The sequence below is a fragment of the Lytechinus pictus genome, chromosome 2 (genome assembly GCF_037042905.1).
Source record: "Lytechinus pictus isolate F3 Inbred chromosome 2, Lp3.0, whole genome shotgun sequence".
NCBI classification, from domain to species: Eukaryota; Metazoa; Echinodermata; class Echinoidea; order Temnopleuroida; family Toxopneustidae; genus Lytechinus; species Lytechinus pictus.
Window position 1 is genome coordinate 68,192,926 of NC_087246.1, and position 25,472 is coordinate 68,218,397.

General features: G+C 34.4%; 2 protein-coding genes across 3 annotated transcripts; both read right to left on the minus strand.

Moving 5' to 3' along the window:
• Positions 1–1,504: 1,504 nt before the first annotated feature.
• On the minus strand, positions 1,505–7,299 carry LOC129253746 (zinc finger TRAF-type-containing protein 1-B-like). The gene is made up of 3 exons (XM_054892170.2): positions 7,058–7,299; positions 6,062–6,300; positions 1,505–5,303 (listed from the first exon to the last, which is right to left on the minus strand). Exons 1-3 carry the CDS (start codon positions 7,281–7,283, stop codon positions 5,151–5,153), a joined length of 618 nt encoding a protein of 205 aa, XP_054748145.1. The 5' UTR covers positions 7,284–7,299; the 3' UTR covers positions 1,505–5,150.
• Positions 7,300–9,023: 1,724 nt separating this feature from the next.
• LOC129253745 (zinc finger TRAF-type-containing protein 1-like) lies at positions 9,024–24,853 on the minus strand. Of its 2 annotated transcripts, XM_064095497.1 has the most exons (4): positions 24,577–24,853; positions 17,929–18,167; positions 17,615–17,730; positions 9,024–9,094 (listed from the first exon to the last, which is right to left on the minus strand). In XM_064095497.1, the coding sequence occupies exons 1-4, from the start codon at positions 24,781–24,783 to the stop codon at positions 9,024–9,026; spliced, it is 633 nt and encodes a 210-aa protein (XP_063951567.1). In that variant the 5' UTR covers positions 24,784–24,853. The 2 variants fall into 2 exon arrangements, with proteins under 2 accessions (XP_063951567.1, XP_054748144.2); XM_054892169.2 differs by lacking the exon at positions 9,024–9,094 and having other exon boundaries at positions 17,493–17,730.
• Positions 24,854–25,472: the final 619 nt, after the last annotated feature.

Genomic DNA, 25,472 nt, shown 5'->3' on the forward strand with positions numbered 1-25,472 from the left:
TAAGATTTCATGTAATGATAAGAGAAAAAAAGGGAAAGTATGGATGTGATTAGATCACATAGTTTATTGCATAGGCGTGATAAAGTGTATGACTTAACTGTTTTCACAAAATATTGCCTATCTTTAAAATTAAACTTCATTATTATCAGATTTCAATGAAATTTTCAACGTTTCGCTCATTGAAAATTACTCTATTTATTGAGACATAATCATTTCAGGCTCGAGTCCCCCTGTAATAATTGGGTCCTCGTCAATGCAATTTCTGTTCTGCTTCGGAAAGTGAACCAATTTTTGCTGCGGCAAAAACTAACAAGTAAAGAAACATATCATTCTCCCAGGTATTCCAGGATCAAGGCATATATGAAAAGAGAAATAATGACATTGTGCACCCTGTGTTAAAGGGGAGTCAGATTTTTTTTTGGGGGGTGGAGGATGGGGCTTTATCTTTTTATCTTGAGAATTTTCATGTAATAGGAGTGAGTATGAAGAAGTAATGACCGTGTGCGGAGGGCCGAGATACTAAACGTGCTTCAATTCCACTAAAGGACAAGGATTTTTTTTCGGTGGGATTTGCGGGTGTGTTAATTATTCTTTTTTTCTTTATTTTCTGTAGTTATTTCTTAATTTCTTTCAGTGAATTGGAAAATGAATGGATTAATAACAAAAATTTATGTATATTTATGAATTACTTATTTTACTGGTACTTTGATGTATTATTCAATAAGTTATTATGATGTATCATTTATAAAGTCGTAAAATTCATGAAACCAGTTTGTTTGTATTCACTGGAAGAAGCAATAAAAGAATACTTTAAAAAAAAGTTGCCCACAGTCTGTACCATGTGGAGAGTATAGAGACTCCCTTTGGAAGTGAGGATGAAAAGAACACTTTTTTTGGAAAAGACTACCTACTTAGTGAGTTTTTAGTGGAATGATGAACCATTTTAAGAGTTATAAAAACCTTGTCATTTCAATTTCAACCTTAGTATTAGAGGGAACAGTCCGCCACAAAAAGACATTTATAGGGCAGCGCTCTGCCGCCTAGAAGTCGTGATGGTAAAAAATTTCCCCAGTTTGATATCAGACTAAAATAGATTGTCGTCACAATATAGACTGAATTGGTCCAGTAGACAGCCCCATAGGCCATGTACATGACCTGGAAAAGTTAAGTACATGTACAAGGCTTTTTGGTTAATTTTTGTTCTAGATGGGTTTGAAGAAAATTTAGCTTGGTTGTCACCTGGGCACTTTTTTAAATTAGCATAATTAGCATAATCATGTAATTAGCATACTTCATATGTGTCTATTTTACTGTAGAGATCTCACAACTCCTAAATATATATTTTTCTTTCTCCCATCTCTCACACACGCACACACACCCACCCACGCACTCTCTTTCTTTTCAAACTTCTCTCCTATATCTCCCTCCCCCATCTATTAAAGCATACACATGCCTAATATAGCTCTAAAACACTTCCAAAATACATAAAAATGAATACAGAATATGACATTATTCACATTATGAGATAATGCAATATACTTTATTGACAAGTAATGATACACAAGCACAAAGCTTTGGGACATAATTTCATTATATGCTCATTAATGAGCATAATATGCATACCACGCCTTTCAAGATTCATAAAAGAAATATGTACTTGATGAATGGCTTTCAGGCAAGTAACAATCCTGTCAATCCTAGGGATGTACATCATTTACATGTAAGTTTTGCATTGCCAAGCTCCAAATATAATTTGCTTCCCTTGTCATATAAATTGTGAACTAAGCACATATCCTGTTCGTAACTATTTTTCAATATTCTGATTTATCAAGCATAAGTATTAAAACTGCATGGTTTGATAAATAGTTCTGAGAGCAAAATATCTCCAAGTGTGAAAGGTGAATGAAAGTATGATAGTTCCATCATAATTTATAGATCATTTATCATATATTTCTGTTCTTCAGAGTTTTTACTTTTATCCAGCGAACCTATAGCACTTAAAAATCTACATTAGAAAATATACTTTTAATATGTAACATAATGCCAATTTTTGTATATATCTTTTGTATTAATAATAGATGTAAATATAGATTTTAAAAAAGAGAATACTATGAAATTATCTAAACCTCATGAATGTTCCATTAAATTGAGGGTTTGTAAAAAATCAAGTTATGTTCTATACTTTTCTATAGCAACAAGGATCACAGAGTACAGAAAGAGTAAAACAGCATTTAAAACGTCTACCACACAAAATATTTCTATGCTGGAATATCATACATGGCAAGAAGTTGTTTCATGTCTAATGACTAAAAGCAGCATATTCATCAATCATATCAGTCTTGCACTAGACCACATCATTCAAACTTTACATCCATCTTGTAAAACACAAATCCTGAACACAAAACCATAGCTTGGGTGGTATTAATAAACATTTTTTTTAAAGTCAAAATTATGTGAACTTGATGGTGAGTCACACTTCCTGGGGTTAATCTGTTTCCTGGAATCATGTGTTAAGTTTTTAAAATGCTGTCAAATTAATGCTTGCTTTACAAAGCCTACATTTCTCTGATACCCCTGTATGCAATGCATTGAACACAATTTCATCCATATTACAAGTTTTCTATTCTGCAGAATTACCCTGATAAAACATGAATATTTATACATTATGATAATGAAGTTCTATTTGGCATAAATGATATATTAATAAATAATATATATGTACATTTTCTTATACTATTTTCATCAAAAAAATTATCCTGTAAGAAGAATAAAAATTCAATATAATATAGTAATGATCAGATGTGCATAAATAAATAAAATGATTTTTTTTTTCTAAAACGCAATAAAGAGTTTCAATGCAGGCCTGAACCAAATCAACTTGGGCAAATGGTAAGTACCTATGTATGGGTCTGTGAGAATAATCATTTTCAATCTAAATTGGGTTAAACAATTATCATATTATATAATATAATTATAATTCTAATTAGTCAGACTGTAATTACTCTCATGGTACAACTCTAATCCTATTTCCCTGAAGTGGATTAGGGAGATTAAAATATTTGTGATTATGTAATCAAATAGAGGCAGCAAGGGGCAACGGATAAGATAAATCCTCACTGAATTTAGAATGATCTTACCCTTTTAGCGTCTACTACTGTCAAATATCTTCAATACACATTCACTGTTCCATTTCTATATAATGCCCATACATTCAAAGAATACCTTTCAATCTGAAGTATTAAATTGCAAATCACCCAATAATCCAATCTTTTCAATCATAATAAAAACATTACTTCATATTTTGCAGGCTATATAATTTGAATATTAATTGATTAAAATGCTACCAGCAGAAAGTATAAAATATGTTCATTCTTGATAAATTTGAGTCCTAGTTCTACATGGTCTGATTTAATATTTCAAATCTAAAAGCCAGTTGAATAATTTATTAATTAATGTTAAACTTATGTTTTAGTATCTTGGAAACATACACCCACCAGACATTATGATCACTAGTACACTGAACACAAAACATAATACTCTGTATTGCTATATCTTTCTAATTTGCTACATATAGACTTTAAATCATTTATGATGCAATAAATATTTAGTTAGTAATATTAACAAGAAAAATGTACAATAATTGGGAAGGATATGTCTGTATGTACATACACACAATATTCTATTACAAACATATAATATCTGTAAAAAGCATTATACATCCAACAGGATCAAGAAGAAATATTGTTTATTTGATCTAATTTAAGTTTAGCAGATCATCATCTGTCTTATTTACAATGCACCTCAATATTGTCACTATTGTTCAGTTTGATTTTAAATTCTTCATTTCTTGTACTGATGTTATAAGTAGAAAAGAAAATCATGCAGGAATTGTCTACTATCATAATGAGGCATAAGCAAGTTTATCAATACCAACTATATTTTAGGGGCTATCTAAGCTCACTATTTTACAGCTGTTTTATTTTCTTTCTTTTTCTATTATATTTTTGGGGCAAAATGTTACTTTACAACTGCAATTTTCTCTTCCTCATTTTTGACTTCCAACAAATAGTGAAAAGAGACAAAAGAACCATGAGGATAATTTCTTCAATCATTGTATAATGTAGGTGAAATATATATGACCATCCAGTTAAAATTCATAAGAATCCCTTTAAGAAGTTAAAAATATAAATTTTGGATTTAGAAAATAAAAATATAGGAAAATCAGCTCATCAGAAAGAGGTAACCATTCATCTACCTAATATGCAAATATGGAGCCATAAAATCAAACCCAAAACAAGAAACCAGCATTTCTTTAAAGGCTATACTGTCATGGACTGTTGTGAGTTTCAACACATCCCATGCAAGAATGAGTCTCAAACTTGCATTCCTCTTCTCTCCCCATTCTGATTGAAGGAAGTATGATCATTAGGTGATCAATTTTGACAGGTTATAAACCATTCTAAAGCTTGTGATCTACTTTTTCAAACTACTGTAAATGGAAAAATGAAAATGTATCCTTGCTATTTTCTACATCTCTTTATTCCATCAAATGGACGACACTGCTATACTTCCTACAAAAATTTTAGGCCTGAGTTCACACTGAGTGCATCAATAGATTTCCTCATAAAAATACACCTTTTTTCTTACAAAATTACACCTCCTCTCCTGTATAATGTATATACATCATGCCAGTACAGTGCAGTATAATATACAGTCTATGTACAAGTCCATTCGCGTTTTATTACACACTGGAGCCGGAACCAACAGATAAAGGTTTGCCGTGAATGCATGGAGGAATAGTTATTTACCACGTGATTTCATGTCAGGTTAATTGTAGAATCTATGGCAAAATGATCATATATTTTTGTGGTAGGAACAATTTTTTATTTTTTACTTTAGCTTGTGATTTTCTCTTGCATATGTATTTGTTTTTTATCTTGCAACATTTTTTATTAGCAGGCGCTACTTGATATTTCATGCACACATCTTATTTCATGAGGAAAATAATCTAATTTCGCTTTCAAGAAGGGGGATCTTTAAGACGATTGCTTCTATTGTGAATGTTTGCTTTGTGCCAATCATGCTCTCTTGCAAGCATTTCTCAAAGATGATGAATTTTTGTGATTTTAGTTGTTGGTCCTGTCCGCTCTTTATTTTGGTATTTGGAACATGATAACTCTGACGTTGATAGTCTTGGATGCCAGGATTTTGTTGCATTCTGCCGAGTCAATCAGGGGGATGTTATTGTAGGGACTATCTGTCTTCTCTGGGGTGAATTCAAAGCGATATACATGCGGCTCAATCTGTCATGAGAGAGGAACAGAAACAAGACATCTATAAACAAACATCTGCATAATTCACAATTGTGCAAACAAAATACTAAAAGGTACATTTAACAAGCTCTACTTTTATCTCAAAATAGGATATATTTAGGGGATATATGAATAACCATTTCTAGATGTTACAATATGAGTGTTGAATCATTTATAAACAGAGAAAACAGATGATAAACTCTTATATATCTTTGTTGTTTTTTATCAAAATCAAAGTTTATTGTTGGTTATTTACTGAGGCTAAAAGGAGAGGAATTTTTTTAATTTTTGTATGACAAATTCAATTATGAAAGTTAAATTCATGGCTCATATCGATATTTTGCTCAGTAATAGTGTTAGTAGAGTTCTGTAATCCTGTTTCACAATCCTACATTAATGATGAGAGGTTTAAATGAGACAATTTCACTGCCTGTAGCAGGAGAACAATCAAACTGGCTTGCAAGGACCTTCTTACTTCTCTTGTGAATGGTAAGTTACATTCTACATGTATGCTACTCAAACCCTACCCTAGCGGAAATTTGTTGATTTCAAGCATGTTGTCATTAACAAGTCCTATGCAACAAGGCCATGTATGCCTTCCAGTTGCATGAAAGTTTCTGTTATGGTAACTTACCCATCCAATGTTACAATGATGAAATTAGGGATTTCATGGAAGTTGGATGGCAAAGTTACCATAATAGTAACTTTAAAGCACAGGAAGACACTTGAATCTCTGTGAGAATGCTCACCTTAGCATCACTGAAAGGCCCATTGAGGATCATAAATTGCATGACAAGGTTGGAGGTGATACGGCTCTTAAGAGAGAGTTGGAAGGCGATACGACGCTCTAGTGTATGAGATGGATTCCTCTCGTCATCGTTAACCCTGGCTTTGACTACCCATTGCTGGTTGAGGGCAGAGAAACGACTAGTTTCGTAGTACAGCTTGGTGATGAAATCGTCTGTACGGTATGGCCTCAACTGCAAATCTACCAATCACAAATCATAACATAAAATTTGAAAGATAAATAAAATTGGATAATGCCCTTAATTAGAAATTCCTTTTGAAATCATCTTTCACAATTTTCTTTGAATTAAAAAAAAAGGTCATATTTTATTTTGGTGGATTTTTTACATTCAAAATCAGCAAGTATAATTTCTACAATGCCTGCTTTGCTATACCATAATGTATATTGCTCTCTTTATAGAGGTTTACCTTGTAAATGGGGAAAAGGGAAATTGTAAAGATAGGCTGGGATAAGAAAAGAAAGAGGCATTAACTGAAATATGCAACCAATTTTTTGTTACTACATGTATATTGAACTTGAGAAGGAAGCACTTTGACATTTCTTCTGCAAGTGCACTGTAGCCTATAATGTCTGCATTTATATTATCCAAAGGGATATTGGATTGTGCATGGTGATCTGAGGTATAGAGTTGGATCAAATAACAAAAAAAATAACTTTCAAGGCTTGTTCACATATGTCTTTATAAACAACTTCATGTCAAAGTCACATCAACGAAAACTGACTCCAAATCAACCGAGGGTATGTCATCGGCCATAAAACTTTGGTTGGTGTGGAGTGGGTTTCGCCAACGTGACTTTAGCATGTACTGTAAAGGAGAGGGAAGTTCAATGACTATTCACTGTGTGGTGAAATGCCAATACAGTAGAATTATTCTTAAGGAACCTGGTTTGCCAAAGCATATATGTGAATAAGCCCCAAAGCATTTTCTGATTCTAACCATTGAAAGTGATCTTCTCATAGGACAAGAGCTTGACAACATTCCTCAGGACCTTAGTATCCTCATCCCTCCCGGATTCCTTCTGTTGAATGGCCTCCAGTACCTCACTACCAGTCTTTTTGGGATAGGCACACCCGTCTTCATGCCCCTCCAAACCATGGTGTGGTCCTTGCCAGGAACAACCAATCTGATAGTACTTACACTTTGTTACCCTGTTCATATGCATTTTAGTCAACGATTCATTACAACATAGCAAAGAAAACAAGTAAAAGAGGAAAAGAATGGGAGGAAAAGGGGGAGAAAATGAGAGAAAATTGAAATTAGATGCTTGTATTTGATTACTTTTGCCTTGAACAATCAATATGAAACAGTACTAAGTTTTCTTAAATGATGAAAATGAAATAACAATCAACATCACTTACCTTTCCTTCAGGAACACTAGTATATATACCTGAGGCATGTAACATCAAGTTTAGTACATTGATCATAGGGCTAATTTTTATGATTGATAACACATGAGAATCAATGCAATCAATCAAATAAATCAGTGCTATGATCAATTACTAAATTTGATGTTACAGGGCTCAGATGTAGAATATGAAATTGTATATTCTTAAAAGTATTTATTGTGAAATAATGATATTAATGCATGTTGATGTTTAAATTACTGCATACTTTCATTATTTACTGTCATCATTATTTCTCTTATTGTTATAATTTCTTCCTGATATGAACTGGGTTTTTTTTCTTATTAATATTCTGCTTCGACAATGAAACCTTATATCTCAATAATAGGCTCAGTGGCTTAATTTCTTCAGATAGAAATCTTGAATTTGGAACTGAAAACAAGTTATCATGTCATTTAAAAAAACATTTTCTCATAAGTTTGAAATACAAGATTTCTTGCCCTAGCAACAATGTAGTTTCCCTTTTTTCATTATATTTGTTTCCTTTAAATTGGTACAAAGTGATTCATTTGTGTATTATCTGATACATTTGAAACATTTATGTTGATGTAGAAGAATAAGACAAATCCATATATCTCAAGTATATCAGGAATCAAACCAAGCTGTTTTCAAATAAATATCAATCATATTGATATTGGAAGGCAATCTCAGAAGGAAAAAGTTATGAGATGATATTCAATCATTTTTCTATATTTTCTTCTATATATGATTTCAATTACAGAAACTCAGAAAATGTATGGATTTGTTTTATTTCATCTGAAAGTAAAAGACATTACTAAGTGTTTTTTGTTGGTTGAATTGTGTCAAAGTTTGAGGATATGATTTTCCCCCCATTTTTTTCCGACACAAACCCAGACAAAAACCGATTTAATCTGCTGATGAAAGAGAGTGCAGAGAAGGGAGAGATGGAGGAAGAAGAGTAAGAAAGGGGAACTTGGGGAGAGGGAGCAATGGAGGAACAGAGAGAAAGGGGAGAGAAAGAAAGGAGAGAGTGATAGTTAAAGTTATTCCCAAATCAGGATAATACTACATTTGTGTACGTGTACATTAATGGAGCCCTATGAATTTTAATACTGTTTAATTAAAATGAAATCATGAATAAATATGTGTGCCTTTAAATGTGTACATGTGTAGGGGATCTATGTAATAATGCTTGTGTAAAATTGCAAAGTAATCTGAAAATACCAGAGAAAAATTCTTTGGAGAATAGAAGGGGAGGAATTCAAATATAATTATTGGAAATCCACTCAGCCCATCCTTATATAAGCAGATACTCTACATATAAGATCCTAGATTACATGTGGATATCTCTATTAAAAAATCCAAATAAATAACTGCAAAGATTCTGCATGAACGATTTACAGCTTAATAACACTTTTTTTTTTCTAATTATGAATATTTTTGTATGTATATTGGTGTAATCAGTCATTATGCAACAGTGATTACATTATAAAATATCAAACCATGATAAACGAACTGAGTAATAATTGAGATGCAATTTACCTCGCATAATTCCCCTGTATGTTATTCCATTTTCCAGACGGTGTATTGCTGGCCAGAAAATGAACTTCTAGTTTTCACCACAGTACAGATTGGCAGTGTAAAGAATTATATAAAAACTGTGAAATTATTGATTTAATAACTAATAGCAGTTATGAAATCTGTGTGTAAAATTCATATCAAGTCCCCCCTCCCTCCCCCCCCCCCAAAAAAAAAAAGGAAAACAAGACAAAGAAATCTCTATTAGCTTAATGCATATGGGTGCTCGTACCGGTACTGTATATCTCATGAGCGATGGTAGTACATTTTGTACATTATTTAGTATGTATGGAGATCAATGCACATCTGATTATCAGACTAGAAAGCAAGTATATTGCGACGTTTGCAATATTCATGGCGAGCATCAACCAGTATTTGAAATTAAACAGATCATAAATTTTGATTCATCCAGGAAAATAGTTAATTACATATATGAAAAAAAGATATCTTTTCATGTGGATTTACAATTCTTCAGAGAATATGTTTTATGTGCGATCTTGGTTGTTTCTTCCACATGTCTTGAGTTTGAAAATTACTTTGAACTCAAATTCTGTTGATGGATGATGCAAGTTGGCTTTATACTCCTCCCTTTAAAAGTGGAATTAATTAGCCTTACAGTGTATATTAATTGGGGGTTGTGGATAAGTATTTTATCAATAACCTTATATCCTAATATCAGAAAAGACTTGTGAGTAAATTTTCTCTTATAATATGCCCCAACTAATAAATTGAGCACTATTCTAAGATGCCAAGGCTGGTTTAATATTTCCCTTTAATTGTGTCAGAGCGCTCATATTTCCCGTCTGGCTATCATTACTCACTGATGTTACCTCCATAGGAACTCCATGGGTACAGTTTAATTTCCATCACTTCCCCATAGCACAGTGCTCAGTGCTTTTACTATAATGTGCAATAATGATATGCATGGTGATGAAATATCTTTTCACTATACTTGTGGGCTAGCTCACTGATAAAAGATATTAACATCTCTTACTGAACTTATGATTTCATTTGAAATGTAGATGGATTTCTAGTGTATACCATTTTATATCATTGAATATCATATTCTAAGTCTCAGAATAACTCATAATTAGATATTGATATGTTATATCAAAACCTTTGATTATTTTGCAAATCATATCATATTCTGTATGAGAGCTATTAAATAGTTTATTGAGATTTATGAATTTACATGTATAAGGGCTAATTTTCAAAGCTATTTTCATTTTGAAGAGGGAGGGGCTACTTTCATCATTTCAATGGCTACCTACTTCTTCATTTCACATTGTATATTATTCAATTTTTCACTTTGCATTATATGCTTATGTTCATTATTTTACTATAAAAAGAAGCAAAGCTGTTTTTCAATCATGAATGGTTATATTTTGTAGCAAAGTGAATTTGGAACCATACAAAAAGAAAATGAATACCCAAAAGAATTTGTTTTTCAGGAATATAGGGGATGATTTAGGCTGTATTTCAAGGCAAACTGTACTGTCCCCCTCCCCCTCTGTAAATTACTTAATTTGTATTTTTAAAACCTTATTATCCAATATGATTTCCTACTAATTTATACACTGTATACCTACCTACATTTTTTGCAATTGTTTCATCAAATTAAAGTGCAAAGTGAATGAATTCATTTAATTTACTCCTCTTATATGTATAGTTGGTGTAATGTTGTTTCAGTATGTGTGAGTCAGTATGTTTCATTTTCAATATGTATATGCAAATTTCAGTATCTCTATTTCTTTCTATCATACCTGTATGATTCACCATACATATTCATTCTTTGTTTAACCAAAGAAATTTATGAATGTATATAGTACAGTCTGCAATCTAAGAACTAGTTTGCATTGATGAATAGCACTCTAATTAAAGATAAAAGAATGCATGTAATCATATTTTGACACAAAATCACCAATCAACAGAGTACCCACAAGTTTTACATCTTCTTTCCCCATATTTTGAGCTATATTCATTCTTGATTTTTTTTTTCTTTTAATTTTTTTTCTGGTTCATTTTTGTCATTTTAATTATTGTGTTATACAAAGTTTGGAATAGCAATCCTAATAAAAATCTCTGAAAACACATAAATGGCATAAAATACAATAAAATCTTATTTATGATTTGCACTATGATTGTGGTTAACATCGAATATGGTATACTTTTGCATAAAAATATGATCACAGCATTATTAACATTATTTAAAAAATAAATGTTTACATATTTGAAACACACACACAAAGCAAAATGAAAAAAGCTTTATGATGATAAGAAACTGTTTCCTTTGAGCTTTTTCAGCAATTTCACAGAAAAATGCTGGTAGTCATCGTATAAAATAAAGGCAACTGAAATATCATTCATGACTGACAATTATATACAAAAAGAAAAACCCAAACAATTCTTCCTTCACACTTAACCAACAATATGATTTTTAAAAATAACAATTTTTTTCAATTCTTCCCAAGTTACAAAATTCCCACTTATATGAAACAATCTCCATTTTTAATAACAAATATAAAGATTTAATAATGGATGGATTGGTATTAAAGTTTCAAATTGTTCTCTGATAATGGTCATGGTATAATGTTTGATTGGACTAAGTGGGTAATATTTTACATATTGCAGAATCATCATAAAGAAAAAAAAAAGGAGCAAATTTAGATTTGATTTTAATGACCTCTGAACAATGTAGATGAAATATTTCATGACAGAGTTAAGTGTAAAAGAAAAATGTCTTGAATAGGAAAATCATTTTGCATATAATTTTCTCAATCACATAAAAGCAATATTTGTAAATGACCATTCCTTTGTTCAAGAGGATTACCAGCAAATTCTCTGTTAATCTAAAATAAAATGTAAAATAAACAAAAAGAATAATATAATTGTCTCAATGGAAGCTGGCTAAATGTATTTCAGGTAGTACTGAACATGTAGATGTAGAACTACCAGTATCCAACCAATTAAATAAATAATCTTAATAAAGACAATTATTTAGAGAAGAATGAAAATAATGTAGAATGACAATTTTGTTCTGTCAACTCCAGACAATTCCAATTAAAATCAGGATGTGTCTGCATGTTCTTGTGGACATCTGTTCCAGTCCTTTTGATAAAAGTTTTTAATAAAGGAGGCGGGGGCATCTCTGCAAGATAGCACTTCTAGATCTTCCACTGGTCATCGTGCATGGCACTGCTTAAAGGGCAAGTATACCCCAACAAAGAGTAGACTCGATTAAATAGAGAAAAATCAAACAAGCATAATGCTGAAAAATCATCAATATCGGCAGTAAAATATGAGTGTTATGATTTTTCAAAGTACCTTTATTTTTCACAAAATAGTTATGTGATACGCAAATGAGAGCCGATGATGTCACATACTCAATACTTTTTTGTATTTTTTTATATGGAATACATATATCTTCTTTTTTTTCTTCATATTTTACAATTCAGAAGCATCTTCACTGTATCACAATAGGATGATTCAAACCCCTTTTCATTATAAAATGAGGAAAACATAAAGATGTTTCACACTTCATACAATAAAATACAAAAAAAAGTGAGTGGGCGAGGCTAGCAGTTTCCTCATTTGCATACCAACCAGTACGTGCACTGTGCATATAACTATTCCTAAATTAAGCAGAACTTTATTAATTGCCATGGAATATCCGACTTTGATTAGTTTCTCACATTATGCTGGTTTGATTTTTCTTTTTTAATTCATATCAACATTTTGTAGGGATGGACTTGCCCTTTAATAGATGCAGATTACCAGGACAGAGAGAGAGAGAGAGAGAGAGAGAGGCATCTCAAATATGACATGTGCGAAGGGAAAGTATCAGTTTCATACAGCCTAAAGAAGATGCACTGCTGCTGATGTTGCATACTACATCCCTTCTCTCCTTGCCAAATGAGATGTTTGAAGGCCAAGGGAAGACAAGCGTGCATCTGCAACAATTTCTTTTTTCCCAATCCAGTATATGTCGTTGCTTTGCCCAAGTTCAAGCATCAATATATACCCATCTGCACTAGAAGCTGTATCTGCAGCACTTAGTATAATGAATTTGACCTTTCTTATTATGGTTGAGCTACCATGCTCGTCCCTGTTGATATTTTGGAGGTAATCAATTGGGCAGGATGGAATGTCAATTGGGCTTATGTACAATTAACATAAATTGACTATTTAGGTTCATTAAGAATGCACAGAACCCACAGTGAGAGCTCCCCCTCTATTCATACATATTTCCAAAACATAATTATCATTGGTAAAAAAAAGGAGAGGTGAAAAAACTGCTTGTATATTTGGTAAGGGGGGGGGGGGTAGGATTCTCAGTTTCAACCCTTTCATGCTCTCAACAAACCAAAGGATCGATGTACATGTATGTAGGTGAGAATATAGTTTGTCAAATGCACATCTCAAAATTCCACTTTATCCACCCACATGATAACCCCTTTTTCTTTCATCTTATTTTCATTTTATTTGTCTTTGTTGAAAAAAAAATATGTAGGCATCTGTCACTACATGTATTTAAAATTGCTGTTTTATTTTGTTTCAAATTGCACCTTAACAATTTCTAGACGCGAGCAGGATTAACACCAGAGCAATTTTTAGAGCTGGGTAAATTGTGAAGTGTAGCAAGCAGAGCTCTCGCCCCATACACACCAAGCCTCCATTGGCCGACTTTGGGGCCCTTGGTGGGGTCCAGGAGCCTGTTTAAATGCTTTAAAAGTTAAAATATCATAATCCTGAATATTTAAGTCCTGAATACAGGTGCTTCATTGGCTGAAAATCAAATTGCGCAAGATTTTTTGAATTGCTTGTGGTTGCAACTCTTTCTGCAACGGGCCCCAGGTGTTGTAAAAATTTGTACAAGGAAAGTCAGGAAAAACAAGGAAAATTTATGGCCCATAAAACATGGGCCATGTTTTATGTAGCTTATTGGTGTTTATAAAATAGAGTTACGCACCCTTTTCTGAATTCAATTTTTTTAACCGTAAGCTTGTATCTGGCAAAGCCCTACCCATTTTTAAGTTAATAAAAAGATCAGTAATCCTGATAGCCTCGGATTTCACAGGCAATGACCTAAATTCACAAAACAAAAATCTGCTCACATGATCGAGGTCAACAAAAAGTCACATGTCATGCCAGCCAATACTAATTTTTTTCCACCAGCCCATATTTGTGACTTGTGTACATGTACCTAATTAGTATTCCAGTCCATGCACATTATTACATGTGAGATCAGATGTACATGCTAGGGTCACTGTTATCTTGTTAATGAGGACATTTTTGTATTTTTTTTTCTTGTCAATAATCATTTCTGAAGGGAAAAGTATAAGATTATGGGGGTCAAAATTATTTGTGGGTTAAAAAATGTAATATACCATTTTGACAAAAGGTACCACAAAATGTCAATTTTCAAGATAAAATTTTTGAGTATTAACATAACATACACATGACATTACCTTACACATAGTTTGCTATCAGTAGGGTGGAGTGGAATGTAGAGAGAGCATGATAATTGATTTAAGTTTTTCCCTCCAGGCCATTTTGTTTGCACAGGTACATACATGTACATAATAATTATGATAAAGATCACCTCTGCTTAAAACAGATTTCTCATCAACTGCAAATGGGTATATATTGAGCTACATTTAGTCTCCTGCTAATACTGGATCCTTTGCTTTTCTGTAACCCACAGAATAAAGAAGGTACAAGAAAAATCAATAATAATAATAATAATAAAATAAAAAATTGCTGAGCCACAACGCTCCATTGATGCTAAGAAGAACATGGTCCAAATCCAGCGAGCGCATTAAAAAAAAAAATTGAGACAGGAAGCATGCGATGACGCTCACTTTAATTTTTAGTCTGCAACAAAGGAAGAGACTTCTTTCCTCCTTGAAAACATGGCTCCCACACATCATGGTGAACTTTGTTTGCTGCAAGTCTTGGTAACATTTTTACAGAGTTAAGATTTCTGAAAAATCTGGTGTACCATATTTTCAAACCACTTTATTTCACACACAATGCTTGTTACTAATAAAAGAATGAAAATTAAAGAAAGAAGGGAAAATTTGTTCAAACATACTACCAGTCTTACTATTGTGGTGTGTGTGTTAAAAAAGCTGCATGTGACTGAATTTTTCAGAAAACCATTTATCAAGTTCACATTTTGTGTAAAATAATTGTCAAAATTTTGTTCTCTTCAGAAATCAAACGGTTTGCTGTCATCAAAATTTCAAAATTTCTTAAAGGAATATACAAAAATATTTAGAAAGTTCAATTTTATTGAAGTTTTCATAACCAAAAACTCTGATATATGTGTATATCTTTTTTAAGAATGTAATAGGATAATAATCAATTTTCATGTTAATTCTTCGTTTGGACAATAATTGCGCTTTACGATTTATCAGGTGCACTGACAATTTTCATTGACATGTAAGTTAGAAATTTGTGAACAAAGATCAGTTGAACAGCTAGCTGCACCTATTCCTCATAAAATTAAAAAATTATAATTCTAAAGCCCAAAGAACACAGTTAAGGGCCCGATATATGCTGGATGCAGAAAACATATATTTGACACATCATAAAGCCTCCATTGAATGTTATAGTTTCACAGGAGTGAACTCTTTCAATTATGACAATATCACATGTTAAATACACCCATTGCATCAGGCACAGTGGCCCTTGACAGAGCACTTTTATGCTTCCATCAAAGTACTTTCAATATTTGATTTTAAAAAAGCCAGTGCACATAGAAAAAAAAACAAATATTCAATTATAAAATAAGGGATATCTTTCCTTTAATCTTTCTTGATTAAAAAGCTCATAAAATATGAAAAATCTGAGACTGGTATTTTAGTACTATTTTCAAAAAAATGAATCTATCATATGGTTTAGCCCTATGAGAAAGCAAAGCCAAATAATGCTTGATGACTGAAGAGACAGCTAAATTATGGAATCACATTTTCCATTGTCGCATTCATCAAAGCAATGAATCTATTGACATTAAGGTTTAATATCTAGCCTTGATAGCACATATTTTTCCCAATATTACTACAGTAGGCACATGACATTTAGCAGAATTATACATGAATTGGCAGGTAAAAAGAATGGCTATTTTGGTATCAAAGTTCATGTTATCTCCTACTTTGAGCCATGTTATTTGAATAGATATAAAACTAAGAAAGAATTGTCTCTTTTTCCCCTTCAAACTGGGCATGTTTTCTCCAAGGCCGTGAAAATCAAATTAATGTGCTGTATTAGGGAGTCCATCTGTCTGACGCTGTTTCGTCTTCACATTCTCAAGACTATAATAGAATCAATCTCCAAACAAAGCTAATCCTATAGCCAACATGCGTAATGCTTTCACTTGGTAGTTGAACGTCTATGTATGGATTGTTTCATGAGAATTGTTACCGATTTTTTTTTACTTCATTACAGTATCTGAGCAAGCCCTCAATGATATAAACATATACAAGAGAAAGACCGCCTTGGTTTACCACATATAGAGGCGCCTTACAGAACCTTGTCTTTCATGCAGGAATCCTACAAATATCATTCTAATCCTCACATTGAATAATTTTTTTTTAATGGAATGTGGCAAAAGCCACTGTGAAAGATTTATAGTGCCTTGATAATAGGATCCTGGCTGAGAGACATAGCCTTAACTTCTGATAAGGTTCCCTATACTTCCCTGTCATAAAGCTGTACAGTTTTTTTTATCCAAGGCCATAATTTTCATTTTTTGGGGTCAAAAGTTCATTTTAGGATAAAAAATATTGTGGTTGGCATTTAAATCCCCCTGTTTCTTGGATAACGAATACATGATTTTTTTGTGTGATAACTAAGGAAATTTCTTTAATACATTAATCAAAATTTTCTGTCTTTTTCCCCCAAAAAGTCTCTGCAGATATCCATGCCTGATCACAAAATTAATGTCACAATTCTGTCTCCAAACCAGCAACATTTAAGGTATGTCAATCTGACCAATTTATTGAATTTCTTCTCTCAAGATTCTAAATAGTAAATTGAAAAAATATCAGTGACAATCAATTGTGAGTACTGTGTATCTACTAAAAAAATATATGAAGAAAGAGAGATTAAACAACTATCGTCATATATTCAGAAAACGCTGATTTATGACAGAAAAATACTCACGGCTGTTTATACATTTTATTTGTGATCAAGTAATGCTATAGGACAGAGCTACTTAAAGCTAGATATCAAAATATAATAATGTATATTCCCTAAATTACCCATCAATGAATATAATAATTACTCCAATTCATTAAGGGCTTTCAAAAAAGACTCAAAATCATTTTCTGATATTCCTTTTCTTTTTTTTTCTTTTGAACACTGCCCTAACACTTGCCAAACCAGAAAGTTGGAACTGCAACGATGACTTGCTCATAAATACTGATTTTTTTTTTGTAAGATTAAATCTGAAAATGAGGAGAGAGGAAAAAAGCAGCATTCAAAGGCAAGGTGCACTGGAAGCCATGTTTCCAACATGAGGAGTGTACGAGGAGTACACCATACTTACCCGTTACCAAACCTTGCAAACGTTTGCACATCAGGGGCACGAAAAACATGTAGCTGACATGTACTGCCACCACTTGGTCGGAGCTAGGACAATGGTTGGGGATCCCGAAGAAAGAGCTGCGTGAGCAATTGAAACAACATCACATTGAATAAAACTTGAGGACATTCTTGGTAATTCATGCCCTAGCCTATCCTATCCTAGCAAATGTCCTTACTCTACGGCCTTAACTAAACCCCCGACTACCGCGACCTACATCCCTACTGGGGGTTGATACTTACTCCCTATGCCTATGCCCCGCAGACGGAGCTGGTTACCTTTCTGTACAGCCTTGTCTTTCGTGCTGGTCCAGCAAGTATCGTGGAAGCTTACACGTGCAGTATCGGCAGCTGGCTGGAAGCTCACTGACGGCCTTCTCCACAGCCAGGTTACGGCTGCAGAGGTTTTTGCTGATCTCGCAACGGCAGTTGGGACATGTTGGCTGCTCGTCTTTTAGTCTCGAGTCTGCTAGCAGATGGGTGAAGCAACCAGCACACATCAAATGTCCATTGTTACACTGTATGCAAAAGAAAATAAATGTAGATTTTTCATCAACTCAATGAAAGGATGACATCATATTAGCTATCACTTCCTTAATATTATAACTGTCTCTTCAAACAGTAATTCTACCAGCCCTAATACAATCATTCCATTATAAAACAAGAGTGTCACTAAGGCGAGCACATAATACACCTGCCTGTAACACGAAAAATTGAGTTATTGGTCAAGCAAGAAAAGTGGAAGGTGGTGACTTCACCTTTGACCTTCTGACCTCAAAATCGATAGAATTGCTGAGATCTATGCCAGTATCATACACACCAAATTATATGAGCCTAGGTTAAGTTCAACTAAAGTTATCGCATTAAAAAGGACTTCAGAAGGGTAAGATGAAAACATGTCAGTATGACCTAGACCTTTTGACGTCAAAATCGATAGGATTCCTGGGATCCATGCTAGTATCATACACACCAAATTATATGAGCCTAGGTTAAGTTAAACTGAAGTTATCGCGTTTACAAGGACTTCAGAAGGGTAAGATGAAAACATGTCCGTGTGACCTTGACCTTTTGACCTTAAAATCAATAGGCTTCCTGGGATCCATGCTAGTATTATACACACCAAATTATATGAGCCTAGGTTAAGCTAAACTGAAGTTATCTTGTTTAAAAGGACTGCGGAAGGGCAAGACGAAAACATGTTACTGTGACCTTGACCTTTTGACCTTAAAATCAATAGACTTCCTGGGATACATGCTAGTATCATACTCATTAAATTATATGAGCCTAAGTTAAGTTAAACTGAAGTTATCGCATTTACAAGGACTTCAGAAGGGTAAGATGAAAACATGTCACTGTGACCTTTGACATTTTGGCCTCAAAATCATAAGGCTTCCTGGGATCCATGCTAGTATCATATACACCAAATTACATGACCCTACATGTAGGTTAAGTAAAACTGAAGTTATTGCGTTTACAAGGAAAAAGTTAATGGACAGACGGACACCAAGCGTGATACCATAATACGTCCCGTCTAGGGGGGTTTATAGAAAGTAGCAAATTTTGTTGCTATTTTACAAATGCAATCCATTTCATGTCGTAAGGTCAATGAATTTAGTGGTATTTGTCTTTTCTTTTTAGTTTCAAGACTTAAGTGGTTATGACTGTAGAAAAAAAAGGAATGCATATGACGTTACTAATTTAAATATTGTGGAATTAGGCAAACACATTAATTGCATAGCAAAAGGACACAAACATTGTGGCCTTTTTGCAGTTAAACAATACGCTCTATTCTGTATGGGCGCAACCATTTATTGTTATGCAGTCATTTCTTCTGGGCTTTTTTCCTTTTGACAAAGACAAATGATACTCTACGTTGAGGTGATGATGAGTAATGGTGTGCTTTCTATCAGACCACTGTTCATGTAGTACCAGGTACACCTCAGCAGGCGAGTAGCCAGGGGGCGGTCGCCCCCCCCCCCCCCCAAAAAAAAAGGAGGAAAAGGAGAAAAAGAAAAAACGAAAGGAGAAAAGGGAAGAAAGGTATAGTTTCGTTGTTTTTTCCTTCTTTTTTTGTCAAAAGAATAAAAAACCGAAATGAAAAGTTGATCTCTCTTCATACAAAATTTTGCTTCTGCGCGGGGAAAATATCAAAATCGCCTTTCCCTTTTGTTTCCCACACCTTTTTTTCTACTCCGTTTTCCCCCTTCCCGGCTGTGGGAGTCGTATATTCTTGCCAGAAATTATACATGGGTGTATTAAGGAGTATACAATGGATTTTTTTTTTTATTGCATTGACACAAACTGTCGGCTCTTCTGTTCAGAGCGGGTAAACTTTACCGTCACTTCCCGACTCCCCAAATGATATTTCTTTCCGGAGCTTTTAAGAAAGTAGTTTTTTGGCAAAGTATATCTGCTCAAAAGGGGAGGCATTATATTTGGGCCGTGCTACATGCAAAAGTATGTACGATATAAAACTTTATTCCATATCGTTGCACATCCATCTCCTGTCTTGTTTTGTGCCATTGATTTAAAAATTTTAAGTTCTGTGTAGTTTCTTAATCAAACAAGAGGAAGCACTTAATATGAGCGAAATTACACAATTTCATTTCTTCCAATATAAATCACAAAGGTTTCCGTGCTTCGCGAGCATGGGAAAGGAAAATCAAGTCCCTCTTCTAGCTTGCATCATCCCTTATGGTCTAGAAATGTCAAAATTCTAAGAGATTAAAGTTTCAGAGAAATTCCTAAAATTCAGTTTCAACGCCATTCGCGGGAAGGAAGGAAGGAATAGGGCCTATTTCCTTCCTGCATATATATACACGTCTTCTATTCCGTTTTGCGACTTGAGTTAACTTCAGTTAACAAAATTTAAATCAAATCTAATGTGACCAAGGTAGGCATTTTATACCACTTCTGTTCTAGATTTTTATAAAACGTTTTAGCTTCCGCGCGTAAGAGGAATTATTTCAAATCTTCAAGCTCATAATTTCTTTTGAAAAAAGTTTTTTTTTAATCGCAGCAATTCAAATAAAATCGAGTTGATAAGGGTACTAGAGACGCAAGAGACACATTCTTTTGATTTGAATTTGATGATATATTAAAAACTTCGCGCTCCGCGCAGGAGGGGGGAACCTAGCTCCCCCTCCCTGCACCCTCCCCCCTAGGCAATGCCCCTAGGTGTTGGCACCAACGAACGTAGAGGGCAGCAACACACAATACTGCAAAGTGTTGCTGCCCTCTACGTTCATTGGTTGGCACGCTTCGCGTGCACTTACCGCCCCCTCCAAAATTAAATCCTGGCTACGCGGTTGCACCTCAGTAAAAATATAGCAATAACTAAAGGATTATCGTGCCATCAGTAGGGTGTAGACCTACATATATGCACACAATTTTCAGGGTCATACATGAATCTGTCATTCATAGGGAGGACAGAAAACCCTGAACAATTTTGTTTACTTCCGTGGAATGCAAAGAATGTGTATGATAAAAGAAATTCTAAATCCCCCAATTCATACCACTTCAAGAATTCCAGTCTGTACAATTGAAGGTGGTATCCCAAAATATGTGCATTACGTCCATTGTCTAATCAGGTGAATTTACTTTAAACAGGCTTTCAAGAAATTGGATGTAGTAAGAAAAGCATTGTTATTTGACAAGTAGATAGCTGACCTCTGATTCCCTTTATTTGCAATTTGTGCCAAACTATAGTGCACATGAATTTAGAGAGATTTAGAAACATTTTTTTTTTAAATCAAGGTTCATTTAGGTAAATTATAGACCTGCTGAAATAAAGGCTTTCTCTACCTAGATCTTCATTGTAGAAAAGTTCTGACAGTCAGAATGTTGTGAAATAACCAAATGCTGAAAACTGCCATGACAAATACATAATACATGTATAACTGATAAACCTATGTGCAGTAAAAACATGTTTCTTGCCCTCTGAACTGGGCATAAATATTTACTCATGTCTGGTCTGACTTGTGAAAATTTGACCACAAATAGAAGAGGCGATTGGTGAAAAAAAAATGTTCAAATTGTGACAAAAGCGTGAAACTTATAATCAAAATAACATTCTAAAAATTTTCAGCGGGTGGTGCCAAAATGATCTCTAATTAGTATAGCAACGCTTGCTAGGAAACATATTTTCACTAGCAACCTGTACAAAGGACCAATGATATTAAATGGTTATGATGCAACTTAGCATTTAAAACTTCAAATATCATATGAAATTTATTTTTTGAAACTGCATTGCCATGGTAACAGCATATTACAATTAATCTGTAAACATATATTGAACTACTTCTTTTTATGACCTGTGCTCGTGAAATTTGGTACATACATAGGTCTAGAGCTAGAGTACCTCGAGCGAAGTTCGTGCAGGCTCCACTCCACTTCACTACCGCTACACCAAGGCTCGACATTAGCGGTGGCCCGGTGGCCCGGGGCCACCAGAAATTCACCTCGGGCAACCATTATTGAAAAAATATTAAGTTTTGGTGGCCCGAATCGGGCAACCAATAATTTTCAGAATAGCGCAATTTTTCTCCCCATTTTGCATGCATTTATCAACTTTCTACAGTTCAAATTGCAAGCCAGTTCGTCATGCGCCCTTTTTGTTGATCTACACACAAACACACACACACAGTTGGCCTACCGCTATAGCATTAAGTAGCTTTTATCCAGCCGGCCGCGCCGGCCGGCTGGCGTGAGCTTTGCATGCTTGAAGCAGCTGTGCGTTAGCAGCCTATTCAGACTCAGGGAGCTGCAATACGAAATGTTGCTGCTAAGAAATCTTCCACAGAACTGTGAAAATCCAAGTCAAAGTCACATTTTACACCAATGAAATGCCCTTCTACAGACCTTTTAGCTAAAATCTGGTGTATCCTGATTATTTGCAAGCATTAAAAAGAGGAATCATGACCTCTCTTTTGACTCAAAAAGACCGATTTCCAAATGAAAATAATACAAATAAAAACACATAGGTGAGTACATCACAGTCCCACATGTGCATTTGTATGTATGTTACTTGGTTTCTTTCGAAGCTGTGTCTTTTCCGGTCTTTTCTAGCCAAAGATAAACAGACAGTTACTTTCTTTCTTGTTTATAAATGACTTCTTAAGCAACTCTTGAGAAAGTAAATACTTTGGGAAGGCATTTCATTAATATGAAATGTGAATTTTTCCAACATTTTGGCAAATTTAGGGAAGGAATTTTTTTCACACTCCTTTTTGCCGTTTTATTATTTTCTTTCATTTTTTTGACAGTGGTTAAACCATTTATACCCATTTATTCATTTTTAATGTTTTTCTTTATATTTTTCGGGCCACCAAACTTTAATATCGGGCCACCAAAAAAAATTATTTGAAGGTTTTGGTGGCCCGAACGGGCCACCACCAAAAAAAGTTAATGTGGAGCCTTGGCTACACTACGCTCCACTTACCCGAACTTCGAGACCATGAATTCGATCGGATATTCTGAGTGACAAAAGGTGGGATTTTATGGTTGGAAAATATAAAATTCATGCAACATCACGATCTTTAAAAACAAGTACAACTAATATTCTTACTTTACACAAAGCTTCACTTTTTTTCCATGCTTCTATCAGTCTCAAAATTGGTGATTTAGAGCCAACATGAAGTTCCTCACACGTATAAATATTAACGCGCTGCCGAATTCAAAACATCGCATGCTGGAGGCACCGGGTCGTCCGGTCCGAGCTCGGACCCTCGCGCATGTGATGTTTTGAAATCGGCAGCGAATTGTTTATACGTGTGAGGAACTTCATGTTGGCTTTAAATCACCAATTTTGAGACTGATAGAAGCATGAAAAAGAAGTGAAACTTTGTGTAAAGTAAGAATATTAGTTGTACTTGTTTTTAAAGATCGTAATGTTGCATGAATTTTATATTTTCCAACCATAAAATCCCACCTTTTGTCACTCGGAATATCCGATCGAATTCATGGTCTCGAAGTTCGGGTAGGTGGAGCGTAGTGTAGCGGTAGTGAAGTGGAGTGGAGCCTGCACGAACTTCGCTCGAGGTAGAGCTAGAGATGAAAGCTAGCACACTTTTCGCATTTGTCAAAAATTGTGATGCCATGGTTACCACATAATATGGCCCAAAAGCCAGGAAAACTCATTGCAGATGAAGTTTGGCACACATATTTTGGTTGAGATTCATGTTTTGGAAACTGCATTACCATGGTAACAGCATAGGGCAGAACCACCTTCACTTCAGTTATAGTTTGCTTCACAACTGGCACATTTAGGTGGATAGCTTGTTGTACGAATGCCTACCCCATGATAGGCCATACTAGTACTTCACACTCGATTGCAGGAAATTTACAATAACGCCTAAGTTACTCTACTGTCTGATGATGGCACTGGAGCTGGAAATATGATTGATATTTATTAATCTAAAAAATAGCAATGCAATTGTGATGCCAATCACATTACAATAGATTTGATGCTCAGAAAATAATAGGCCTATCTTACAGACTACACACGGGTCACGCCCACTTCCAGGGCAGTACACGGCCACGTCGCCAGCGGCTAGCAGCCAGCGCTGCAGTGCCAAAACAATACACGCAGATGTAAACAAAATGGTTGCGTCATAACGTGTGCCCTTTATCATGTTCCGTACCGTACCTTACCTTGTTTGTAAGCGACATCAACACACAGGACAAATCTACTCGAACTGAGCTGAGGGTATCTTTAAAGACCTTTGAAATATATTTAAAATATCTTTTTAAAAAACAAAAACAGTATTATACAATCGCTAATGTTTAACAAATATCTATTACACGACACAATTACGGAATTAGCAAAATTACATCCGCAAATCTTGATATTATTGTTATTCTGTGCCAGTGGTTTCGATTGTTTTGGTTTCATCACTGCATGCTGGGTGCGGGGATTTGTGAACTCACCTGATATATTGTGAATGTTGGCAGATCCAAACAGACGGTGCAACACAAAATTTCGTTCAGTCTATCTTCCAGATTTTCTTCCTCGAGTTCTGGTGGTTTCTCTAGCCTTGGTTTTTTCTTCATCGGTTCGTCACATTCGGAACTTTCTCCGATAACATTAACAGACGAACTTGGTTGATGAGGAATTTGCTCTGCAATTTCAGCCATAGTTGTACAGGGACGACCTTCTCTCGCACTTTTCAATTTACACTAAATCCTCATTCCCATCATGGTGACATCGCATCTAATAATTCCCTCCGTGCAATCCAATGTCGTACATAATAGAACGGTCTCTTAGCACTGGGTCACGAGCGGCCAATCGAAATTCGTTATGTCATGTTGTCAACCTGGTATTGTCCAATCAAATCTCTTATCCGTCTACTTACCACGCCCTACAGACCGATCCACAAGTACAAAAGGGGTGAATAAAAATAAACGAGGGTATCAATGTAGCGATCAAAATGATGGCACTGACGTGGCCGTGGAGCAAGATATATCCTGATATCCAGTGATTGTTTTCAATGGAGAAGTGCGTAACGTTCCAGTTCATATTAAATCCATGTCATTTTCACCAAATTTGCACAGTTACATTAGCAGTTAGGCTAAATATTCCAAACATGCAAAAATAAATAAATAATGATTATAATATAACATGCAGTTATTGATGCAGAACAACCAGCTGATACCTATTACAGATTTCATCAACATTTAGTGTTGAGAGAGAAGAGAGGAGAGTGGAGAAAAAAAGAGAACAGAGAAAAGCGGAGAAAAGAGAAGAGAAGATCGAAAAGAAAAGAAAAGAATAGAAAAGAAAAGAAAAGAAAAGAAAAGAAAAGAAAAGAAAAGAAAAGAAAAGA